At 36.7% G+C, this 23,165-nt stretch overlaps 1 protein-coding gene across 1 annotated transcript; it reads right to left on the bottom strand.

Annotated features, from left to right (window-relative positions):
• Window positions 1–163: 163 nt before the first annotated feature.
• On the bottom strand, window positions 164–3,650 carry LOC109806597 (LisH/CRA/RING-U-box domains-containing protein). Its single transcript, XM_020369051.2, has 2 exons — window positions 3,484–3,650; window positions 164–1,568 (listed from the first exon to the last, which is right to left on the bottom strand). Exon 2 carries the CDS (start codon window positions 1,501–1,503, stop codon window positions 343–345), a length of 1,161 nt encoding a protein of 386 aa, XP_020224640.1. The 5' UTR covers window positions 1,504–1,568; window positions 3,484–3,650; the 3' UTR covers window positions 164–342.
• Window positions 3,651–23,165: the final 19,515 nt, after the last annotated feature.

Here is a 23,165-nt window from a genome sequence, read left to right on the forward strand (position 1 = left end):
AGAAAATTCTACCCTTGTTTTCACATGTTTTGAATCTTGACAGTGATAACTTCGCATGTAAAAAGTAAAATGGAAGCGTGTAGGCGTGTAAAAAGTAGGAATCGTTGTAGTTCAAGCCATCGACCCATTGGGAAAGGCAATTCCACTTATGGCGTATCAAAGCTTATTCAAATGATCTCTGGTCATATCCAAATTAAAAAGAATTTCTATTTACAACAAATTTATGAAACAGACAAGACATCACAACTAGGCATGGGCTTTCGCAAACGCCATACACGGTTTACACCTATTGCTACCACATGATTCAAGTTTATACATGAGTTTCATACAAATTCATCAACATCAAAAGTATAGCTGCCTGCATTGTGCTGCATCAATATCATAGGGACAATAAGGACACTTAAACACTTTGGTGCTATTCTTGGACATCTTCAAGATAGATTGCTTACAGAGGACATGACCACAGGTCATCAACATCGGGGGGTTATCCTCAGTTGCTTGTTCCTTTGAGACGGGACAAACAAAAACAGAATGGAACTGGAACTCACGGTCCAACTCAACCGGCACAGGCAACTGGTTCATAGACTGCCATTCATGCTTCCTCCCAGCCATTACATTCATAAATTTGAGAAGAGGTGGCAAAACCTGAACCCCTGCTGCAACGGTCACGCTCAATGGACTATTGTAAGACTGACCCAAAAGATTGCAGAACTGCTTTTTAAGTTCCTCAGCCAGCTTGTCCCAGTTAGATGGGGATAGTAATGCATGGTAGGGACACCGATCAAGCTTTCCAGTCCATAGAAGACATCCCATAAGCTTCTGAATATCAGCCATGTGACTGGAAGCAAAAGGAGAAAGGTGCGTTCGAGCATAATGAAGAGCATCATCTCTACTTCCAATTTGAAGAATTTTCACAAATTGCATGGAGTGAAGTTTCAACACAATATCAGATCCACTTTGAGCAAGTTTGTCGCAATTAGCCGCAGCCCAGATGAGTGCCGGCTCAAGGTTCTGATTCTGAATTGCTTCAAGTATTTGATACATTTCCAGGAATGGAGATTTCATGATGGCAGCAGATTCAGACTCTCCAACCACACTCATAAAATGGTCCCCTATCTCAAAAAGGCCCTGGCGATAAAAATGGTTGGCAATTATTTGGTTTAATGTATGTATATCAATGTCAATATTTCTGTAAGCCTTGGATATATCAGGGTTGAAATATTTCTCAAGAAATTTCCCATACTTGCTGAGTGCTACATTTAGCTCCTTCTGTGTACCTTCCATTTGACTAACCGGAGCAATTTTAAGTAAACTGGCCTTAAGCTCATTCAGAACAGTTTTATAATCAAGTCCATGGTCAGCGTTCTTCACTGACTGCATTGTGTCTAAAACACACTCAATTTCCTGTCTGATCTGATCAATTGCTTCTTGGGTCTTGGAACAAGATAATTTCTGCTTCTTAGTAACACGATCAAAAGCATCTTTAATAGTACTCAGCTCCATAGCGAGTATTAACTGTATCTACAACTTGTAATGCCTTAAAGCTAAGACGTAATGCACCTGGCCACCTGCAAAGGTTCATAGTGTTAATACAATAATCTTTTAAGAACAACCATGCAAACTAATGGTACCACAATTTGTTATTCTTTTATTCTTAAAAAAAAAAAACACAAAAGAAAACTGCATTGAGAGAGAGAGAGAGACAGGGAATAAAATGCAGAAGAAATAAGAATCCTCCAAAAACATAAAGTATACTACAATAAAGGAAAACTGCACATGTTTCCAATAAAAGAAAACAGGGTAGGGAACTCACATCTTTGTTAACTTATTATGATTTTTTTAAAATAATATACAGTCAGATACAAATTATGGAACAATTGTTAAAGATAATGTCATACAAGTACAGGTGTGTTTGCTTTGGTATGAAAAGAATGAATACTTTATTGCACCAGAATCCATAATCATAATACATATCCCCCCCCCCCCTCTCTCTCTTCCATGGCATCCCCCCAATACATCCATACGAACAATGCCTTGAAAACAAAGCCATTAACTAATTGAGAATTTTATTAATGGCATCTATAATTATTATTATAAGATAGAAGGCATAAACCTCAAGAACAATGACTAGCAAAGGACTTGAAGCAGCAAATAAAAGTCATTCATATTTATCATATTTACACCTTACTAACTGAGGTTGATCTTTTCAAATATATGAACAATAAAAAATGCCAAATTGCCATTAAAGAGACTCCACTCACATAGGGAAACAAAAGTTCAGGTGTAGACAACAATAATTCAAGTACAAATTAAATTAGAATTAAGGTCTATTTGAATAAACTTCTTTATAAGAACTAGTAGAAGAAAACAAGAAAAAATGAAATAAGTTTCTGCACAAACTAAAACTAACTTATGCATAAGTTTAAAATAAGATTTTTGGAGAAGCTAATATAAGAGAAATTCTACAAGTTATCTAATGCATAAGTTAATTTTAACTTATGGAAAAACTTATTTTATTTTTCCTTCCTATTTTTTTTTTTCTCCTAGAAATGTTTGTGGAGAAGTTTATTGAAACAGACCCTTGGGATATGATAAGCAAATTCTTTCACTTTGGTTAGATGATAGATACCTAAGCCCTTTTAACAAGACTTTACAAAGAATATGCGCTCAAAGATTAGCCAAACAACCAATTAGAATTTGGGGGCAAGGGAGAGGTTGTAATTTATCAGTTTAGGCAAGCATATGCCTCTATCTAGAAGCAAAAAAAAAATTCCAAAGTCTGCATCACGTTTCACAAAAACATTCTCAGAATTATTCGTGACATCAACCAAAGTGTCTAGAAACCAACAGAGCCTATGGGGCCTTAAAGTTAGTTCCATCAATATCTAACATAAGAATGTATATCCATTATAAATTGAAGAGAACATATTGAAGATCCACAAGAAGCTGAATCAAGAAACAACCACTATGTAAATCAAATCCATAACAAATTAGAGTTAGATTGGTTCCTTTCCCATCACAGGACCATCCTTTTAGAGAGAAAGACAAATACCAAGCTCTCCACATTCCTTCTCAGTTCCCTAATTTGAAATCAAAGTTCAACACAGCATAAATACCAATATTTTCAACTTAAGCTCCCAATTTCAAACATGTAACAGCAACCCAAGAACACTCGAAAAAACAGAAATAAAGAAAAAATCCAAACCACAAGATTCACAGAAAAAAAAAAAAAAAAAAAAAAGATCGTGCTAACAGACACATAATAAGAAAAGATAGCGTTTAAAATAACAAATTCCACAAAGCTAATAAAACCATTTCTTATCAATCGAGTTAATCATGCGACACCAAGCCAACATTGATAAACAGTAGTTAATTATGATGAAGAAATAAAAATAAATAAATAAATCTGGGAAAACAGAAGGGTAAGGTTTTGCATAATCCAATTGCTGGAAAATAGAAAAAAAAAAAAAAAGAGAAGCTTACTGAAAATGGAGGGAACAGATCTGCGGAGTGGATTAGGGCAAAGAGAAAAGAAGGGAGAGAAAGGGATGATTGGTTTGTGTGTGAAGATGGGAAGTGGTACGATGGAAAAGGTTACGTGTCCTTCATCCAGGGACTCACTCTCTAGCCCACTTTACCTACCCAAGCCCAATTTCTTCTTCAACCAAACGTTACCACAACTCCACAACATTCATAAGAGACAATGTATTGTGGATCTCACTAGGCAAGTTTTTTTTCACACCCCCAATTTATTATTTAAAACCTTCATCTTTGACTGAAAAAAAAACATTCATCTTTTAAATATTTTTTTATTTTTTTATTTCAAGAAAATTATTGTGAAGTTTAATACTCTCCACGACATTATAGAATTTTATTTTAGTTGTGTTTCTAGGTTTTAGTACATAACAAAAATTGTTTTTATTTTTTACAAATGAAGTGTTAATTAGGAGAAATGTTATTGATATTCTCTTTGATAGATTGTTTGACTTAAGGAGGGGGATAAATTTTTTCATATTTGATTGACAGAAAGAATAAATGAATTTTAAAATCTAATTTATCTTGGAGAAAATATCATTTTGACCCTTGAAAGTTTATAATGATGGCATTTTTAAAAGAATAAAATATTTCAAAAAATATCCCTCAAAGTGATAATTGTCGATTTCTTTTTAACGAGGTTCGTTAAATGTAACATTCGTGCTTACATGACATGTTAAGAGCCTAATTGGCAGATTCATGACACATATGGTTGCCAACTATGATGACTAATGAGAAGGGGCTAAAATGGAAATATTATACTATATAGAACTAAAACGAAAGCTAAAACTTCAACTTCCTATCTCTATTTTTCAAAGCTTTTGTTTGCATATTTGACAACAACCTCATCCACTATTTGTCACGTTGAAGACGAACTCGTTGGAAAATGTACCGAAGCCAACTTCAACTTCTCCATGAGCAATGACGATACATTACATCCATGGACAATGTTGAAAAGTATTGTAGCAACAAACATTTCATTCACATCTCTTTCGAGTAGTGGGCACATAAATTTAAGTTATCATGAAGCTTCAACACAATGTTCATTTTCTCAATATATCTTCATAGTTCTTTTTTAAAACTCCCATTATCTAAGGTTGTTGTGATGACATGGAACTAAATTCATTAAAGCTAGGGTCATTGTTTACCCGATCAAACATTCCTTTCACTCATTATTATCTTTCTTATGAAATGTAGAAGCACCTTATTTCCATTGTTTGCACAAGCAAGCCCATCAATAGGTTAATCTAAAGGAGTTAAGAGGAAGGGACTAGGTTTGAAGGAAGTCTAAATTCATGTTGAGCTTTGGATCACTTTTAGTAGTCTACTTTCTATTATTTGCATATATTTTTCTTGTAAATATTTTCTTAATTTTGATCTTATATATTTGGGTCAAATAGTATAGGAATTAATTTTCTTATAATTTTCTTTAGTATTTAGTATTTGAAAAATGTGTTTATTGGACTTGTTTAGACCAAGAGAGGGTGGAGAGCATTTCTCCTTAAGTGGGACGCCCAAATTGGCTCCCCACTCTTTCATTGGTTCACACATCACCAACAAGTTACATGTTCCGCACACTAGTCACATTTTTTGCATGTTTGCTTCTACACTCTCTTTTATACTAATATATGAAAATTGAGTTTCTAAAATTCTCTCTTTAAAGTCTTGTCCTCACCTTGGAGAATTTTCTCCGTAAGAACTTTTATCAAGGAATTTCTCCTTATGGCAAGTTCATCCTTTCTTGTTTATCTTTCACTTGAAAGTGGCACACCATTCATTACTTTTCATCTTCCTTATTTGTTTCATTTCTGTGACATTTAAAGTCATGGATAGAGATTGAAGGAGTTAGGAAAAAAACTATGGAGAATTCGACTATCTTCTTCAAAGGTTTTTCCATTAAACCACACACCAATCAAAGAGTCATAAAGAAAATTTTGGTTTACAATAAGTTTGACATCAACATTATACACATAAGGTTAGAGAATAATGTTATTCTTTCCCTACATTACTTGCAACTATTCAATAAGATTTTCTTTTGATTTATTCTCCCTTACTCTCTTAGGTCTATGCATCCTAGGTTCCCTATGCTAGTAGTCATCCTTTTTTTCATTTTTTTTTTCTTTCACTCTTATGAGAGCTTAAAAACCCATCTCTTCCATGAGCTTATTTCTTTCTTCTTATCATTTCTCTTTCAAGCCCAAAAATATCTCTTTTTCTTCCTTTTATATCTTTTTCTCTTTTTTCCTCTTCCCCCGAAAGTTTTAATACCTCTAATTCTACCATTAAACTTGATAATTGAGGATTTGGCATTGAACTATAACTACTATTACTCTTATATAAGTGCTTACTTGATGAAACTATTAAGGAGATGCATAGTGAATCTTCTCAACTAGCTCCATTAAGGCTCCATGGATGAAGATAATATGATGAAACTATCAAGGACATGCATGGTGAATTTTCTCAAGTAACTCCATTGAGGCTCCAATCTTTATCCATGGAACTTCAAGCTTCACAAATGAATAAAAAATGGTGGAAAGGAAGAGAGTATGGTGTGCTACTCCTCTAAGAAGATAAGTAAGAGATGAAAAACTTTCCATGATGAGAAATTCTTTAATAAAAGTTCATAAGGAAAAAATCCTCTAAGAGATTTAAGAGCTTTTGAGTGAGAATTTTGGAAATCAAATTCTTATTCAACTCAAAAGTCACATCTAAAATGAGGGGAAAATAAATTTATAGAGTTTGATAGCTTGTGGTGCAAATTAAACTAATCATGGTTAAGTATAACCAATGTTAGGTTAACTTGTACTCAAGACTATCAACTCTAGTTACATTTTCAATTTTTAATTTCCTTCCTAAAAATATCGCTATCCTAGATTCTAAGAGTCAATGGTAACTGTAACGACCCACCCTAGGCCGTCACATCAATAACCAACCAAAATAAAATATATAAAATAAAGAAAATAGAGCAAAAGCCAGCTACGCTAGAGTGTAATTATACAATAACATATAAATTGTTTCCAAAATATATAATATAATCTGCTATAGCAGAGTCATCATCCTTAGTAAAGTTATACAGTAATCTAAAAGATAATATAATATAGACACCCTAGGTGCTGGTCAAGCTCTAAACCTTGCTACTACTCAAAGCAGCTATCAGAAGACTTCTTGTTATCCCAAGCCTCACACCTGATCTGCTCCCCCACAAAGTGAGATCATCACAGTCCAAACCACATGGAAAACATGCAAGGGTTAGCACATATAAAACCAACCATAGTACATGATAAAATATCATTAAACAGATATTTATCCATAATATATATATATATCCGTACCAAGGAAATAAACCTTATAAATAGTTATTTCCATGCCAAATATAAATCAAATCTAAAATCCAATGCATACAATCCACACCATTTGTATACATATTCCACATCCAGAAACAAAGTCACACCACTGTATAATTATTCCATGATCTCACACCAACATATCCTCACAATGTTGGCCTCAACACCATCCACCAAGTGTTGACACGCACGCTGAAACATATCAGCAATCCAGGAATCACACCTGACCTCTCATGGAATTATACAGCTGGAATTACGTCGTCACGTAACCCTGGTGATCATGGCCACTTCATCCATCGGTATGACTCGGCCTGGCCCCCATACCGGTAGCAAATAGAATACTTAAAGGAGTACTTCAGAATCCACCTAACATCTGAAGTGGTTTATCATATAACCTTTGGAAAAATTCCACATTGGAATCCTCACCATGGGATTCCCAATTTCATATTTTTCCAAAGATTATATCCTGATCTCACCAAGAGATCTAATCCATACCATAACCTTACTCCTTTAAGTCCTATTTACTTTTCCAAACCACATACACAGCATATTCCATAATTAAACATAACCATAACCATGCCAATTTGTCAATATAATAATAATATAAATATCCAAAACAACCATCAATTGATCCAAATTATACTATATGAAATGAAAATCTCCACATAAAATAGCATATTAAAATTATACTATTCCTATCATGGTCATACGCACTAGATTAATTTTATAAGCACTACCCTTACTTAGCATACTAGATTAATTTTATAAATGCCACCCTTACTTAACATACTAGATTAATTTTATAAATGCCACCCTTACTTGTATAAACCTGAACTGAAACTCGGGCAGAATCTCCTCTTCTCCCTCCTCTTTTCTCTCCCTTGGCAGAACCCCCTCTACTGGATTCTTCTTTCTCTCTCTCCTCTTTCCTCTCTCTTTCTCCCTTTCTCTCTCTTCTTTCTCTCTAAAACTTCACTCTTCAAGTTATGAATTTCCTTCAACCCCTAGCCCCTATTTATAGCAAATTTTCGCCACCTAACCAGAACGGCCCGTTCCGAAAACGGAACGCCCGTTCTGAACCCTTCAGAACAACGTAAAATTTTCGACTGGAACGGCCCCGGAACGGCCCGTTTCGAAATCCAGCAGAACGGCCCGTTCTCCTTTCGGAACGGCCCGTTCTGCAAGGAGAACGCCCCGTTCTCCAAGCAGAACGGCCCGTTCTGCAAGGGGAACGCCCCGTTCTCCAAGCAGAACGGCCCGTTCTCCAAAGGAGAACGGCCCGTTCCGGTCCTGTTCTGCACAAACACAGAACACACATTTTTATCTTTTGGAACGGCCCGTTCCGCTTTTGGAACAGCCCGTTCCAAAATCCGAAAATGCCCCAAAAATTTTAATAAAATTACGAAAATGCCACCGATAATTACTAAAATGCCATCCAATAATAAGATTACAAAAATACCCCTATACCTTTGAAAATTTACGAAAATGCCATAATAATAAAATGGGTATTACAATTCTCTCCAACAACAAAAATTTTCGTCCTCGAAAATTCACTTACTCTAAAAGAGATATGGGTATTGATCCTTCATCCTTTCCTCCAACTCCCAAGTAGCTTCATTAGTAATCTCATCCCAAATAACTTTCACCAAATTGATAGATTTACCTCGCAACTGTTTAACTTTCTTATCTGTCACTGAAACTGGCTGTTTCTCAAAAGTTAAATTTTCCTTAACTTGTACTGCCTCTGATTCCAAGACATGACTTGGATCGTGAATATATTTCCTCAGTTGTGAAACATGGAACACATCATGCAGATTAGAAAGGAATGGAGGTAATGCAATCTGATATGCCACTGGTCCAATCCTCTTGAGAATTTGATACGGTCCAATAAACTTAGGATTCAACTTCTTAGCTTTGATAGCTCTCCCCACACCTGTGGTAGGAGTTACTTTCAAAAACACATGTTCTCCTTCTGAAAATTCCAAAGGTTTCCTCCTTTTGTCTGCATAAGACTTTTGCCGACTCTGAGCAGCTCTCATTCTTTCCTGAATTTGTTTCACCTTTTCAGTAGTCTGTAAGATAATCTCTGGCCCCACCATCACTGATTCTCCCTCTTTAAACCAACACAAAGGTGTTCGACATTTCCTCCCATACAGAGCCTCAAACGGTGCCATTCCTATACTTGCATGAAAACTGTTATTATAAGTGAACTCGACCAAAGGCAACATCTCTTCCCAATTCCCTAGATGATCCAAAATACAAGCCCTCAACAAGTCCTCCAAAGATTGGATAGTCCTCTCAGACTGCCCATCAGTTTGTGGGTGATAAGCAGAACTGAGCCTCAACTTAGTCCCTAACGCTTGATGCAAACTTTGCCAAAATCGGGATGTAAAACGAGGATCCCTATCAGAGATGATACTAGAGGGCACACCATGTAATCTAACAATCTCCTTAATATACAATTGAGTTAACCTTTCTAAGGACCACTTTATATTCACCGGAAGAAAATGAGCACACTTAGTTAATCTATCCACGATCACCCAAATAGAATTACAATTCTTAGCAGACCTTGGTAATCCAACAACAAAATCCATGGTTATACTATCCCATTTCCATTCTGGCACTTCCATCATTTGCAACAAACCTCCTGGTTTTTGATGTTCTACTTTAGCTTTTTGACACACCATGCAAGATGCAACATACTCAGCTATCTCCCTCTTCATACCATTCCACCAGAACATTTTCTTCAAATCTTGATACATTTTTGTCATACCTGGATGTACACTCAACTTACTTTTATGACCTTCCTCCAGTATCAACTTCTTCAACTCTTCATCTTGTGGAATACAAATTCTACCCTTATACCTCAAGATTCCATCCATATCTTGTTCAAATCCTTCAGCTTTCCCAGAACTCATCAACTCCTTAACCTTGTTCAAACTCGCATCCTGAACTTGTTTTTGTTTCACCATCTCTAAGAAATCACTAGTAATGGTAGTCATACCACAACTAATAAAATCTGGGGCAACCAAAACATTAAGATTCATATCCCTGAATTTCTCTACTAACTCCATCTCTTTAACCATCATGTAAGACATATGAAGAGATTTTCTACTCAAAGCATCTGCCACCACATTTGCTTTACCTGGATGGTACATTAATTGAAAGTCATAATCTTTCAAAAACTCAATCCACCTCCTTTGCCTCATATTTAACTCTTTCTGATCAAACAAATATTTCAAACTCTTATGATCACTGAACACATCAAACTTTGCTCCATAGAGATAATGTCTCCAAATCTTCAAAGCAAAAACCACCGCAGCCAACTCTAGATCATGCGTAGGATAATTTCGTTCATGAGTCTTTAACTGCCTAGATGCATAGGCCACAACCTGTCTATCTTGCATAAGAACACATCCTAAACCTTGATGAGATGCATCACAATAAACCTCAAAAGATTTATTAGGATCTGGCAGAATCAACACTGGAGACGAAGTCAACTTTTCCTTTAACTCTTGAAAACTCCTTTCACACTCCTCCGTCCATATAAAAGGATGATCCTTCCTGGTCAGCTGTGTCAAAGGCATAACTATTTTAGAAAATCCTTCTATAAATCTTCTATAATAGCCAGCCAATCCCACAAAACCTCTAATTTCAGTAACTGATTTTGGACGCTCCCACCTCAAAATTGCTTCCACCTTAGTAGGATCAACTGCAATTCCTTGTGCAGAAATCACATGACCCAAGAACTTAACTTCAGATAACCAAAACTCACATTTTGACAACTTTGCAAATAATTGTTTCTCCTTCAATACCTGCAAAACTATCCTCAGATGTTCTCTATGTTCTTCCATAGATTTAGAATAAACCAGAATATCATCAATGAACACCACCACAAACTTATCCAGAAAGGGTCTGAAAATCCTGTTCATATAATCCATGAAAATAGCTGGAGCATTCGTCACTCCAAAAGGCATGACAACATACTCATAATGGCCATATCGAGTCCTGAAAGCAGTCTTTGGTATGTCCTCTTCCTTTACCCGAATCTGGTGATACCCAGATCTCAAATCAATCTTGGAGAAAACAGAAGCTCCCCTCAATTGGTCCATCAAATCATCTATCCTTGGCAAAGGATACTTATTCTTGATTGTCAATTTATTTAACTGCCTGTAATCCACACATAACCTCACACCACCATCCTTCTTCTTTACCAATAACACTGGTGCTCCCCACGGAGAGACACTTGGTCTGATCATCTGCTTCTCCAAAAGCTCCTCAACCTGCTTTTTCAATTCAAACAACTCCGCTGGTGCCATTCTATAAGGAGAAATGGACACTGGTCCCGCCCCTGGTATAAGATCAATACTAAACTCTAACTCTCGCTTTGGTGGTAATCCCGGAACATCATCCGGAAAAACCTCTGGAAATTCTCTAACAACATCAATACTATTTAACAACTTTTCATTCTCTATACTAATAAAAGATAGGATCATAAACCCAAGAGCTCCATTTTTCAACAACCCATCCACCTGTCTATTAGAAATAAATCTCTCCTGTTCATCAGTAGGAAAGATTAATTTCTTCTCTGAACAATCTATCAAAATCCTATTGGCAGAAAGCCAATCCATCCCTAAAATCACATCCAAATCGGATAGAGGTAAACAAAACAAATTCACTTTATAACAACGCCCTTCCACCTCCACTGGACATCTCAAACAAACCTCAGAAGTCAAAACAGACCCTGAAGCTGGGGTAGAAACAACTAGATCCACACACAAGGAACTCACAACCAAATTTAACCTTGCCACGCATTCATAAGAAATAAAAGAATGTGAAGCACCAGAATCAAATAAAATAGAAATATCATTACCATCAGCTTTGCCCTTTCCTTTTACCAGCTCAGATGTCGTTTCAGCTTCAGCACCTGTTAAAGCAAAGACACGACCTGCTGCAGTAGGCCGATCCACTTTCTGGTTCTCTCTAGCTGGAATATTTTTGACATTGCAATCTTTAGCCATGTGACCCACCTTGCCACATTTAAAACAAGCATAATTCTTTGTAGGACAATCCCTTATCATATGTGGGCCTCCACATCTATAACATCTAATACTCTGTACAGCTCCAGTAATAGCATTCCCCTTTGGTTTCTTATTAGCATTCCCCTTCTGAAACTGAAATGGTCTCTTTTGAGGAGGTTTCCCCCTACCAAATCCAGATGATCCCTCTGGACCCTTTTCCATTTTATTTCCTCCTTCAAATCTTTCCACTGTTTTTGCCTTTTCAACTAAAACTGGAAACTCCATAATTCCCATAGGGACAATAGTCTTTTTCAGCTCAAATCTTAAACCCTCACTAAACTTCCTGCATCTCCAGGCTTCAGTGATAGCTTGAGAATAATACCTAGCCAAGTGTTCAAACTTGACCACATACTCTTGTACTGACATATTTCCTTGTTGCAGTCTCAAAAATTCAGCTTCTTTAGCATACCTAGCACTATCTGGAAAATATTTCTCCAGAAACACCTTTTTAAAGTTATCCCAATTTACCGCTTCACCTCTAGCCTCCATCATGGCTTGAGCACCCTTCCACCAGAAGCTAGCCTCACCCACTAGCATATAAACAGCATAATTTAGCTTCCTCTCCTCTGGGCATTGCATCACCATGAAAATTTTCTCCATCTCCTCAATCCATTGATCAGCAACTTCAGGTCCATTAACACCTGTAAATTGAGGAGGATTCCCTTTTCTGAATTCTGACAAGCCCCTATACTCATCAGGTACCTCAGTCCTAGCTGCTTCAGCTGCAGCCCGGTTAATCTCCATCTGAGCCAACAAGGTATTCTGTTGTCCAATAGCAGCAGCAATTAACTCCATAGCCTGAGCAATCTGCTGCTCATCTACTCCTGAAGAAGGATTAGAATGATTTCCCCTACCAGCCATCCTAAAAAGGTCAAAGAACTTTATGAGTTTACACGAAACTCATAAGAAATTCCTAATCAAGATCAAGAAACTTATGAAGTTCCTTTCATTTCCACACAACGGAAATGCAACAAGACCATTTCCCACAAACCCTAAAGAGACTTGACCAGCTCTGATACCAAAATTGTAACGACCCACCCTAGGCCGTCACATCAATAACCAACCAAAATAAAATATATAAAATAAAGAAAATAGAGCAAAAGCCAGCTACGCTAGAGTGTAATTATACAATAACATATAAATTGTTTCCAAAATATATAATATAATCTGCTATAGCAGAGTCATCATCCTTAGTAAAGTTATACAGTAATCTAAAAGATAATATAATATAGACACCCTAGGTGCTGGTCAAGCTCTAAACCTTGCTACTACTCAAAGCAGCTATCAGAAGACTTCTTGTTATCCCAAGCCTCACACCTGATCTGCTCCCCCACAAAGTGAGATCATCACAGTCCAAACCACATGGAAAACATGCAAGGGTTAGCACATATAAAACCAACCATAGTACATGATAAAATATCATTAAACAGATATTTATCCATAATATATATATATATCCGTACCAAGGAAATAAACCTTATAAATAGTTATTTCCATGCCAAATATAAATCAAATCTAAAATCCAATGCATACAATCCACACCATTTGTATACATATTCCACATCCAGAAACAAAGTCACACCACTGTATAATTATTCCATGATCTCACACCAACATATCCTCACAATGTTGGCCTCAACACCATCCACCAAGTGTTGACACGCACGCTGAAACATATCAGCAATCCAGGAATCACACCTGACCTCTCATGGAATTATACAGCTGGAATTACGTCGTCACGTAACCCTGGTGATCATGGCCACTTCATCCATCGGTATGACTCGGCCTGGCCCCCATACCGGTAGCAAATAGAATACTTAAAGGAGTACTTCAGAATCCACCTAACATCTGAAGTGGTTTATCATATAACCTTTGGAAAAATTCCACATTGGAATCCTCACCATGGGATTCCCAATTTCATATTTTTCCAAAGATTATATCCTGATCTCACCAAGAGATCTAATCCATACCATAACCTTACTCCTTTAAGTCCTATTTACTTTTCCAAACCACATACACAGCATATTCCATAATTAAACATAACCATAACCATGCCAATTTGTCAATATAATAATAATATAAATATCCAAAACAACCATCAATTGATCCAAATTATACTATATGAAATGAAAATCTCCACATAAAATAGCATATTAAAATTATACTATTCCTATCATGGTCATACGCACTAGATTAATTTTATAAGCACTACCCTTACTTAGCATACTAGATTAATTTTATAAATGCCACCCTTACTTAACATACTAGATTAATTTTATAAATGCCACCCTTACTTGTATAAACCTGAACTGAAACTCGGGCAGAATCTCCTCTTCTCCCTCCTCTTTTCTCTCCCTTGGCAGAACCCCCTCTACTGGATTCTTCTTTCTCTCTCTCCTCTTTCCTCTCTCTTTCTCCCTTTCTCTCTCTTCTTTCTCTCTAAAACTTCACTCTTCAAGTTATGAATTTCCTTCAACCCCTAGCCCCTATTTATAGCAAATTTTCGCCACCTAACCAGAACGGCCCGTTCCGAAAACGGAACGCCCGTTCTGAACCCTTCAGAACAACGTAAAATTTTCGACTGGAACGGCCCCGGAACGGCCCGTTTCGAAATCCAGCAGAACGGCCCGTTCTCCTTTCGGAACGGCCCGTTCTGCAAGGAGAACGCCCCGTTCTCCAAGCAGAACGGCCCGTTCTGCAAGGGGAACGCCCCGTTCTCCAAGCAGAACGGCCCGTTCTCCAAAGGAGAACGGCCCGTTCCGGTCCTGTTCTGCACAAACACAGAACACACATTTTTATCTTTTGGAACGGCCCGTTCCGCTTTTGGAACAGCCCGTTCCAAAATCCGAAAATGCCCCAAAAATTTTAATAAAATTACGAAAATGCCACCGATAATTACTAAAATGCCATCCAATAATAAGATTACAAAAATACCCCTATACCTTTGAAAATTTACGAAAATGCCATAATAATAAAATGGGTATTACAATTCTCTCCAACAACAAAAATTTTCGTCCTCGAAAATTCACTTACTCTAAAAGAGATATGGGTATTGATCCTTCATCCTTTCCTCCAACTCCCAAGTAGCTTCATTAGTAATCTCATCCCAAATAACTTTCACCAAATTGATAGATTTACCTCGCAACTGTTTAACTTTCTTATCTGTCACTGAAACTGGCTGTTTCTCAAAAGTTAAATTTTCCTTAACTTGTACTGCCTCTGATTCCAAGACATGACTTGGATCGTGAATATATTTCCTCAGTTGTGAAACATGGAACACATCATGCAGATTAGAAAGGAATGGAGGTAATGCAATCTGATATGCCACTGGTCCAATCCTCTTGAGAATTTGATACGGTCCAATAAACTTAGGATTCAACTTCTTAGCTTTGATAGCTCTCCCCACACCTGTGGTAGGAGTTACTTTCAAAAACACATGTTCTCCTTCTGAAAATTCCAAAGGTTTCCTCCTTTTGTCTGCATAAGACTTTTGCCGACTCTGAGCAGCTCTCATTCTTTCCTGAATTTGTTTCACCTTTTCAGTAGTCTGTAAGATAATCTCTGGCCCCACCATCACTGATTCTCCCTCTTTAAACCAACACAAAGGTGTTCGACATTTCCTCCCATACAGAGCCTCAAACGGTGCCATTCCTATACTTGCATGAAAACTGTTATTATAAGTGAACTCGACCAAAGGCAACATCTCTTCCCAATTCCCTAGATGATCCAAAATACAAGCCCTCAACAAGTCCTCCAAAGATTGGATAGTCCTCTCAGACTGCCCATCAGTTTGTGGGTGATAAGCAGAACTGAGCCTCAACTTAGTCCCTAACGCTTGATGCAAACTTTGCCAAAATCGGGATGTAAAACGAGGATCCCTATCAGAGATGATACTAGAGGGCACACCATGTAATCTAACAATCTCCTTAATATACAATTGAGTTAACCTTTCTAAGGACCACTTTATATTCACCGGAAGAAAATGAGCACACTTAGTTAATCTATCCACGATCACCCAAATAGAATTACAATTCTTAGCAGACCTTGGTAATCCAACAACAAAATCCATGGTTATACTATCCCATTTCCATTCTGGCACTTCCATCATTTGCAACAAACCTCCTGGTTTTTGATGTTCTACTTTAGCTTTTTGACACACCATGCAAGATGCAACATACTCAGCTATCTCCCTCTTCATACCATTCCACCAGAACATTTTCTTCAAATCTTGATACATTTTTGTCATACCTGGATGTACACTCAACTTACTTTTATGACCTTCCTCCAGTATCAACTTCTTCAACTCTTCATCTTGTGGAATACAAATTCTACCCTTATACCTCAAGATTCCATCCATATCTTGTTCAAATCCTTCAGCTTTCCCAGAACTCATCAACTCCTTAACCTTGTTCAAACTCGCATCCTGAACTTGTTTTTGTTTCACCATCTCTAAGAAATCACTAGTAATGGTAGTCATACCACAACTAATAAAATCTGGGGCAACCAAAACATTAAGATTCATATCCCTGAATTTCTCTACTAACTCCATCTCTTTAACCATCATGTAAGACATATGAAGAGATTTTCTACTCAAAGCATCTGCCACCACATTTGCTTTACCTGGATGGTACATTAATTGAAAGTCATAATCTTTCAAAAACTCAATCCACCTCCTTTGCCTCATATTTAACTCTTTCTGATCAAACAAATATTTCAAACTCTTATGATCACTGAACACATCAAACTTTGCTCCATAGAGATAATGTCTCCAAATCTTCAAAGCAAAAACCACCGCAGCCAACTCTAGATCATGCGTAGGATAATTTCGTTCATGAGTCTTTAACTGCCTAGATGCATAGGCCACAACCTGTCTATCTTGCATAAGAACACATCCTAAACCTTGATGAGATGCATCACAATAAACCTCAAAAGATTTATTAGGATCTGGCAGAATCAACACTGGAGACGAAGTCAACTTTTCCTTTAACTCTTGAAAACTCCTTTCACACTCCTCCGTCCATATAAAAGGATGATCCTTCCTGGTCAGCTGTGTCAAAGGCATAACTATTTTAGAAAATCCTTCTATAAATCTTCTATAATAGCCAGCCAATCCCACAAAACCTCTAATTTCAGTAACTGATTTTGGACGCTCCCACCTCAAAATTGCTTCCACCTTAGTAGGATCAACTGCAATTCCTTGTGCAGAAATCACATGACCCAAGAACTTAACTTCAGATAACCAAAACTCACATTTTGACAACTTTGCAAATAATTGTTTCTCCTTCAATACCTGCAAAACTATCCTCAGATGTTCTCTATGTTCTTCCATAGATTTAGAATAAACCAGAATATCATCAATGAACACCACCACAAACTTATCCAGAAAGGGTCTGAAAATCCTGTTCATATAATCCATGAAAATAGCTGGAGCATTCGTCACTCCAAAAGGCATGACAACATACTCATAATGGCCATATCGAGTCCTGAAAGCAGTCTTTGGTATGTCCTCTTCCTTTACCCGAATCTGGTGATACCCAGATCTCAAATCAATCTTGGAGAAAACAGAAGCTCCCCTCAATTGGTCCATCAAATCATCTATCCTTGGCAAAGGATACTTATTCTTGATTGTCAATTTATTTAACTGCCTGTAATCCACACATAACCTCACACCACCATCCTTCTTCTTTACCAATAACACTGGTGCTCCCCACGGAGAGACACTTGGTCTGATCATCTGCTTCTCCAAAAGCTCCTCAACCTGCTTTTTCAATTCAAACAACTCCGCTGGTGCCATTCTATAAGGAGAAATGGACACTGGTCCCGCCCCTGGTATAAGATCAATACTAAACTCTAACTCTCGCTTTGGTGGTAATCCCGGAACATCATCCGGAAAAACCTCTGGAAATTCTCTAACAACATCAATACTATTTAACAACTTTTCATTCTCTATACTAATAAAAGATAGGATCATAAACCCAAGAGCTCCATTTTTCAACAACCCATCCACCTGTCTATTAGAAATAAATCTCTCCTGTTCATCAGTAGGAAAGATTAATTTCTTCTCTGAACAATCTATCAAAATCCTATTGGCAGAAAGCCAATCCATCCCTAAAATCACATCCAAATCGGATAGAGGTAAACAAAACAAATTCACTTTATAACAACGCCCTTCCACCTCCACTGGACATCTCAAACAAACCTCAGAAGTCAAAACAGACCCTGAAGCTGGGGTAGAAACAACTAGATCCACACACAAGGAACTCACAACCAAATTTAACCTTGCCACGCATTCATAAGAAATAAAAGAATGTGAAGCACCAGAATCAAATAAAATAGAAATATCATTACCATCAGCTTTGCCCTTTCCTTTTACCAGCTCAGATGTCGTTTCAGCTTCAGCACCTGTTAAAGCAAAGACACGACCTGCTGCAGTAGGCCGATCCACTTTCTGGTTCTCTCTAGCTGGAATATTTTTGACATTGCAATCTTTAGCCATGTGACCCACCTTGCCACATTTAAAACAAGCATAATTCTTTGTAGGACAATCCCTTATCATATGTGGGCCTCCACATCTATAACATCTAATACTCTGTACAGCTCCAGTAATAGCATTCCCCTTTGGTTTCTTATTAGCATTCCCCTTCTGAAACTGAAATGGTCTCTTTTGAGGAGGTTTCCCCCTACCAAATCCAGATGATCCCTCTGGACCCTTTTCCATTTTATTTCCTCCTTCAAATCTTTCCACTGTTTTTGCCTTTTCAACTAAAACTGGAAACTCCATAATTCCCATAGGGACAATAGTCTTTTTCAGCTCAAATCTTAAACCCTCACTAAACTTCCTGCATCTCCAGGCTTCAGTGATAGCTTGAGAATAATACCTAGCCAAGTGTTCAAACTTGACCACATACTCTTGTACTGACATATTTCCTTGTTGCAGTCTCAAAAATTCAGCTTCTTTAGCATACCTAGCACTATCTGGAAAATATTTCTCCAGAAACACCTTTTTAAAGTTATCCCAATTTACCGCTTCACCTCTAGCCTCCATCATGGCTTGAGCACCCTTCCACCAGAAGCTAGCCTCACCCACTAGCATATAAACAGCATAATTTAGCTTCCTCTCCTCTGGGCATTGCATCACCATGAAAATTTTCTCCATCTCCTCAATCCATTGATCAGCAACTTCAGGTCCATTAACACCTGTAAATTGAGGAGGATTCCCTTTTCTGAATTCTGACAAGCCCCTATACTCATCAGGTACCTCAGTCCTAGCTGCTTCAGCTGCAGCCCGGTTAATCTCCATCTGAGCCAACAAGGTATTCTGTTGTCCAATAGCAGCAGCAATTAACTCCATAGCCTGAGCAATCTGCTGCTCATCTACTCCTGAAGAAGGATTAGAATGATTTCCCCTACCAGCCATCCTAAAAAGGTCAAAGAACTTTATGAGTTTACACGAAACTCATAAGAAATTCCTAATCAAGATCAAGAAACTTATGAAGTTCCTTTCATTTCCACACAACGGAAATGCAACAAGACCATTTCCCACAAACCCTAAAGAGACTTGACCAGCTCTGATACCAAAATTGTAACGACCCACCCTAGGCCGTCACATCAATAACCAACCAAAATAAAATATATAAAATAAAGAAAATAGAGCAAAAGCCAGCTACGCTAGAGTGTAATTATACAATAACATATAAATTGTTTCCAAAATATATAATATAATCTGCTATAGCAGAGTCATCATCCTTAGTAAAGTTATACAGTAATCTAAAAGATAATATAATATAGACACCCTAGGTGCTGGTCAAGCTCTAAACCTTGCTACTACTCAAAGCAGCTATCAGAAGACTTCTTGTTATCCCAAGCCTCACACCTGATCTGCTCCCCCACAAAGTGAGATCATCACAGTCCAAACCACATGGAAAACATGCAAGGGTTAGCACATATAAAACCAACCATAGTACATGATAAAATATCATTAAACAGATATTTATCCATAATATATATATATATCCGTACCAAGGAAATAAACCTTATAAATAGTTATTTCCATGCCAAATATAAATCAAATCTAAAATCCAATGCATACAATCCACACCATTTGTATACATATTCCACATCCAGAAACAAAGTCACACCACTGTATAATTATTCCATGATCTCACACCAACATATCCTCACAATGTTGGCCTCAACACCATCCACCAAGTGTTGACACGCACGCTGAAACATATCAGCAATCCAGGAATCACACCTGACCTCTCATGGAATTATACAGCTGGAATTACGTCGTCACGTAACCCTGGTGATCATGGCCACTTCATCCATCGGTATGACTCGGCCTGGCCCCCATACCGGTAGCAAATAGAATACTTAAAGGAGTACTTCAGAATCCACCTAACATCTGAAGTGGTTTATCATATAACCTTTGGAAAAATTCCACATTGGAATCCTCACCATGGGATTCCCAATTTCATATTTTTCCAAAGATTATATCCTGATCTCACCAAGAGATCTAATCCATACCATAACCTTACTCCTTTAAGTCCTATTTACTTTTCCAAACCACATACACAGCATATTCCATAATTAAACATAACCATAACCATGCCAATTTGTCAATATAATAATAATATAAATATCCAAAACAACCATCAATTGATCCAAATTATACTATATGAAATGAAAATCTCCACATAAAATAGCATATTAAAATTATACTATTCCTATCATGGTCATACGCACTAGATTAATTTTATAAGCACTACCCTTACTTAGCATACTAGATTAATTTTATAAATGCCACCCTTACTTAACATACTAGATTAATTTTATAAATGCCACCCTTACTTGTATAAACCTGAACTGAAACTCGGGCAGAATCTCCTCTTCTCCCTCCTCTTTTCTCTCCCTTGGCAGAACCCCCTCTACTGGATTCTTCTTTCTCTCTCTCCTCTTTCCTCTCTCTTTCTCCCTTTCTCTCTCTTCTTTCTCTCTAAAACTTCACTCTTCAAGTTATGAATTTCCTTCAACCCCTAGCCCCTATTTATAGCAAATTTTCGCCACCTAACCAGAACGGCCCGTTCCGAAAACGGAACGCCCGTTCTGAACCCTTCAGAACAACGTAAAATTTTCGACTGGAACGGCCCCGGAACGGCCCGTTTCGAAATCCAGCAGAACGGCCCGTTCTCCTTTCGGAACGGCCCGTTCTGCAAGGAGAACGCCCCGTTCTCCAAGCAGAACGGCCCGTTCTGCAAGGGGAACGCCCCGTTCTCCAAGCAGAACGGCCCGTTCTCCAAAGGAGAACGGCCCGTTCCGGTCCTGTTCTGCACAAACACAGAACACACATTTTTATCTTTTGGAACGGCCCGTTCCGCTTTTGGAACAGCCCGTTCCAAAATCCGAAAATGCCCCAAAAATTTTAATAAAATTACGAAAATGCCACCGATAATTACTAAAATGCCATCCAATAATAAGATTACAAAAATACCCCTATACCTTTGAAAATTTACGAAAATGCCATAATAATAAAATGGGTATTACAGTAACATGTCATATGACAAGGTGCAAATGGTGTGACTGGATATCATCATCCTAAATCTAAAAGAGCAAATGAAAGTATATTATATGAAAATGTACTAAAAGTGTAACTAAGTATGATACATGTGACTTAATGGAGTTTAAATAGTATATGAGAACTTTTAGTCCACAAAATGGACATCCACCATGAGGCTTCCATTGTCTCTTTTCACTTTCTCATGGGTCATTCAAGTCCAATAAGTACAAATTTCATTTTCTAGTTACACCTCCTCTAAAATATTAATTACATCCTAAAAAAAATCACAAGAAAATAAATTTTTATACTAATTGATCCAAAAATATAAAGTTAAAAATTAGAAAATATTTATAAAAAAATATATGCAAATAAAAAAATTTACTAAAAATAACTCAAAGATGAATAAGAACTCGAGTATTTTTTTTCTTTAAACCTAATCTACTCTTGTAGATTTCTTTTGAGTTTTAGTCCTTGATACATTACTCATGATTGCAATACCAAGCTTAAGGAAAAAAAATGAAACTAATATAATATTATTAATACGTTTATATTTAAGTAATATAATCAATTATTAATATAAAATTAATTATCTTTTAACATAATCTAACTAAGACAATTGATTATAAATCAAATCAATTTAAATTAAAACAGATACATTATATATATATATATATATATATATATATTTTCAATAACGAGAAAGAAAATCAATTTAATTTAATTTAATTTTTTTTACATATTTATTTCTTATCGGAACAGATTTCTGTACTAGACAATTCACAATGTTTTAACTTACAATATTTATATTAAAAATTTAATTAAAATACATTTTTGTCATTTAAATATAACAATCATTATTATTTTAATATTTATTGTATTATATTGGGTAAATATATCGATATATTAATTTAACCAGTGTTGTATGTATCTAATACATTAATATATTACTATAGTATTATTTTAATCAAAGATTTTGGGCTAGCCATCTTATCTTTTGAGGTGCCTCCAACATAGTGAGGAGATTAGTCACTGTTATCGGCAGTGGATATTTCAGAGACGAAAAAAAAAAAAATCTTAATCAAAGATAATAATTAAGTTTTTTATAATAATTTTTTTATTCAAATTAGTGAAATTGTCTAATAGGGGTGAGCAACGGGTGGGTTTGGTCGGGTTCGGGTGAAAAATGTCTAACCCATTGTAAACTGACTTTGAAAAAATGTGACCCATATCCGACCAACTGAGCTTTCGATTTGAGGCGGTTTGGATTGAAACGGATTCGGATTTAAGCGGGTGGGTATAATCGGGTTTGAATTTTTTTGTAAGCCAATTTATCTTAAGGAAGATGAAGCTTAAAACGATAAAAAATATTTTTAAAATAGTGTATAAAAGTAGAATGAAGGTGACAATAGATGGTGTAAGTAGATTCGTAGTTGAAACATTTACAAACTAAAGAAGCAAAAATAAAAGATAACAAAATTCATAGTTGTTACATGAAAAAGAAATATAAAGTTAGATTACAAAATCATAAGAAATCACAGTCACACAAAATGTACTCAAAATGGAGATAAGAAGATGGAAAAGAAAGACAAAGAAAGAAGCAAAAAGATAACTCTAAAAATGGACTAGTGTGTTGAGAAGTTGAATGAGGAA

Source organism: Cajanus cajan, chromosome 5 (genome assembly GCF_000230855.2).
Source record: "Cajanus cajan strain Asha chromosome 5, NIPB_CcT2T_4, whole genome shotgun sequence".
NCBI classification, from domain to species: domain Eukaryota; kingdom Viridiplantae; phylum Streptophyta; class Magnoliopsida; order Fabales; family Fabaceae; genus Cajanus; species Cajanus cajan.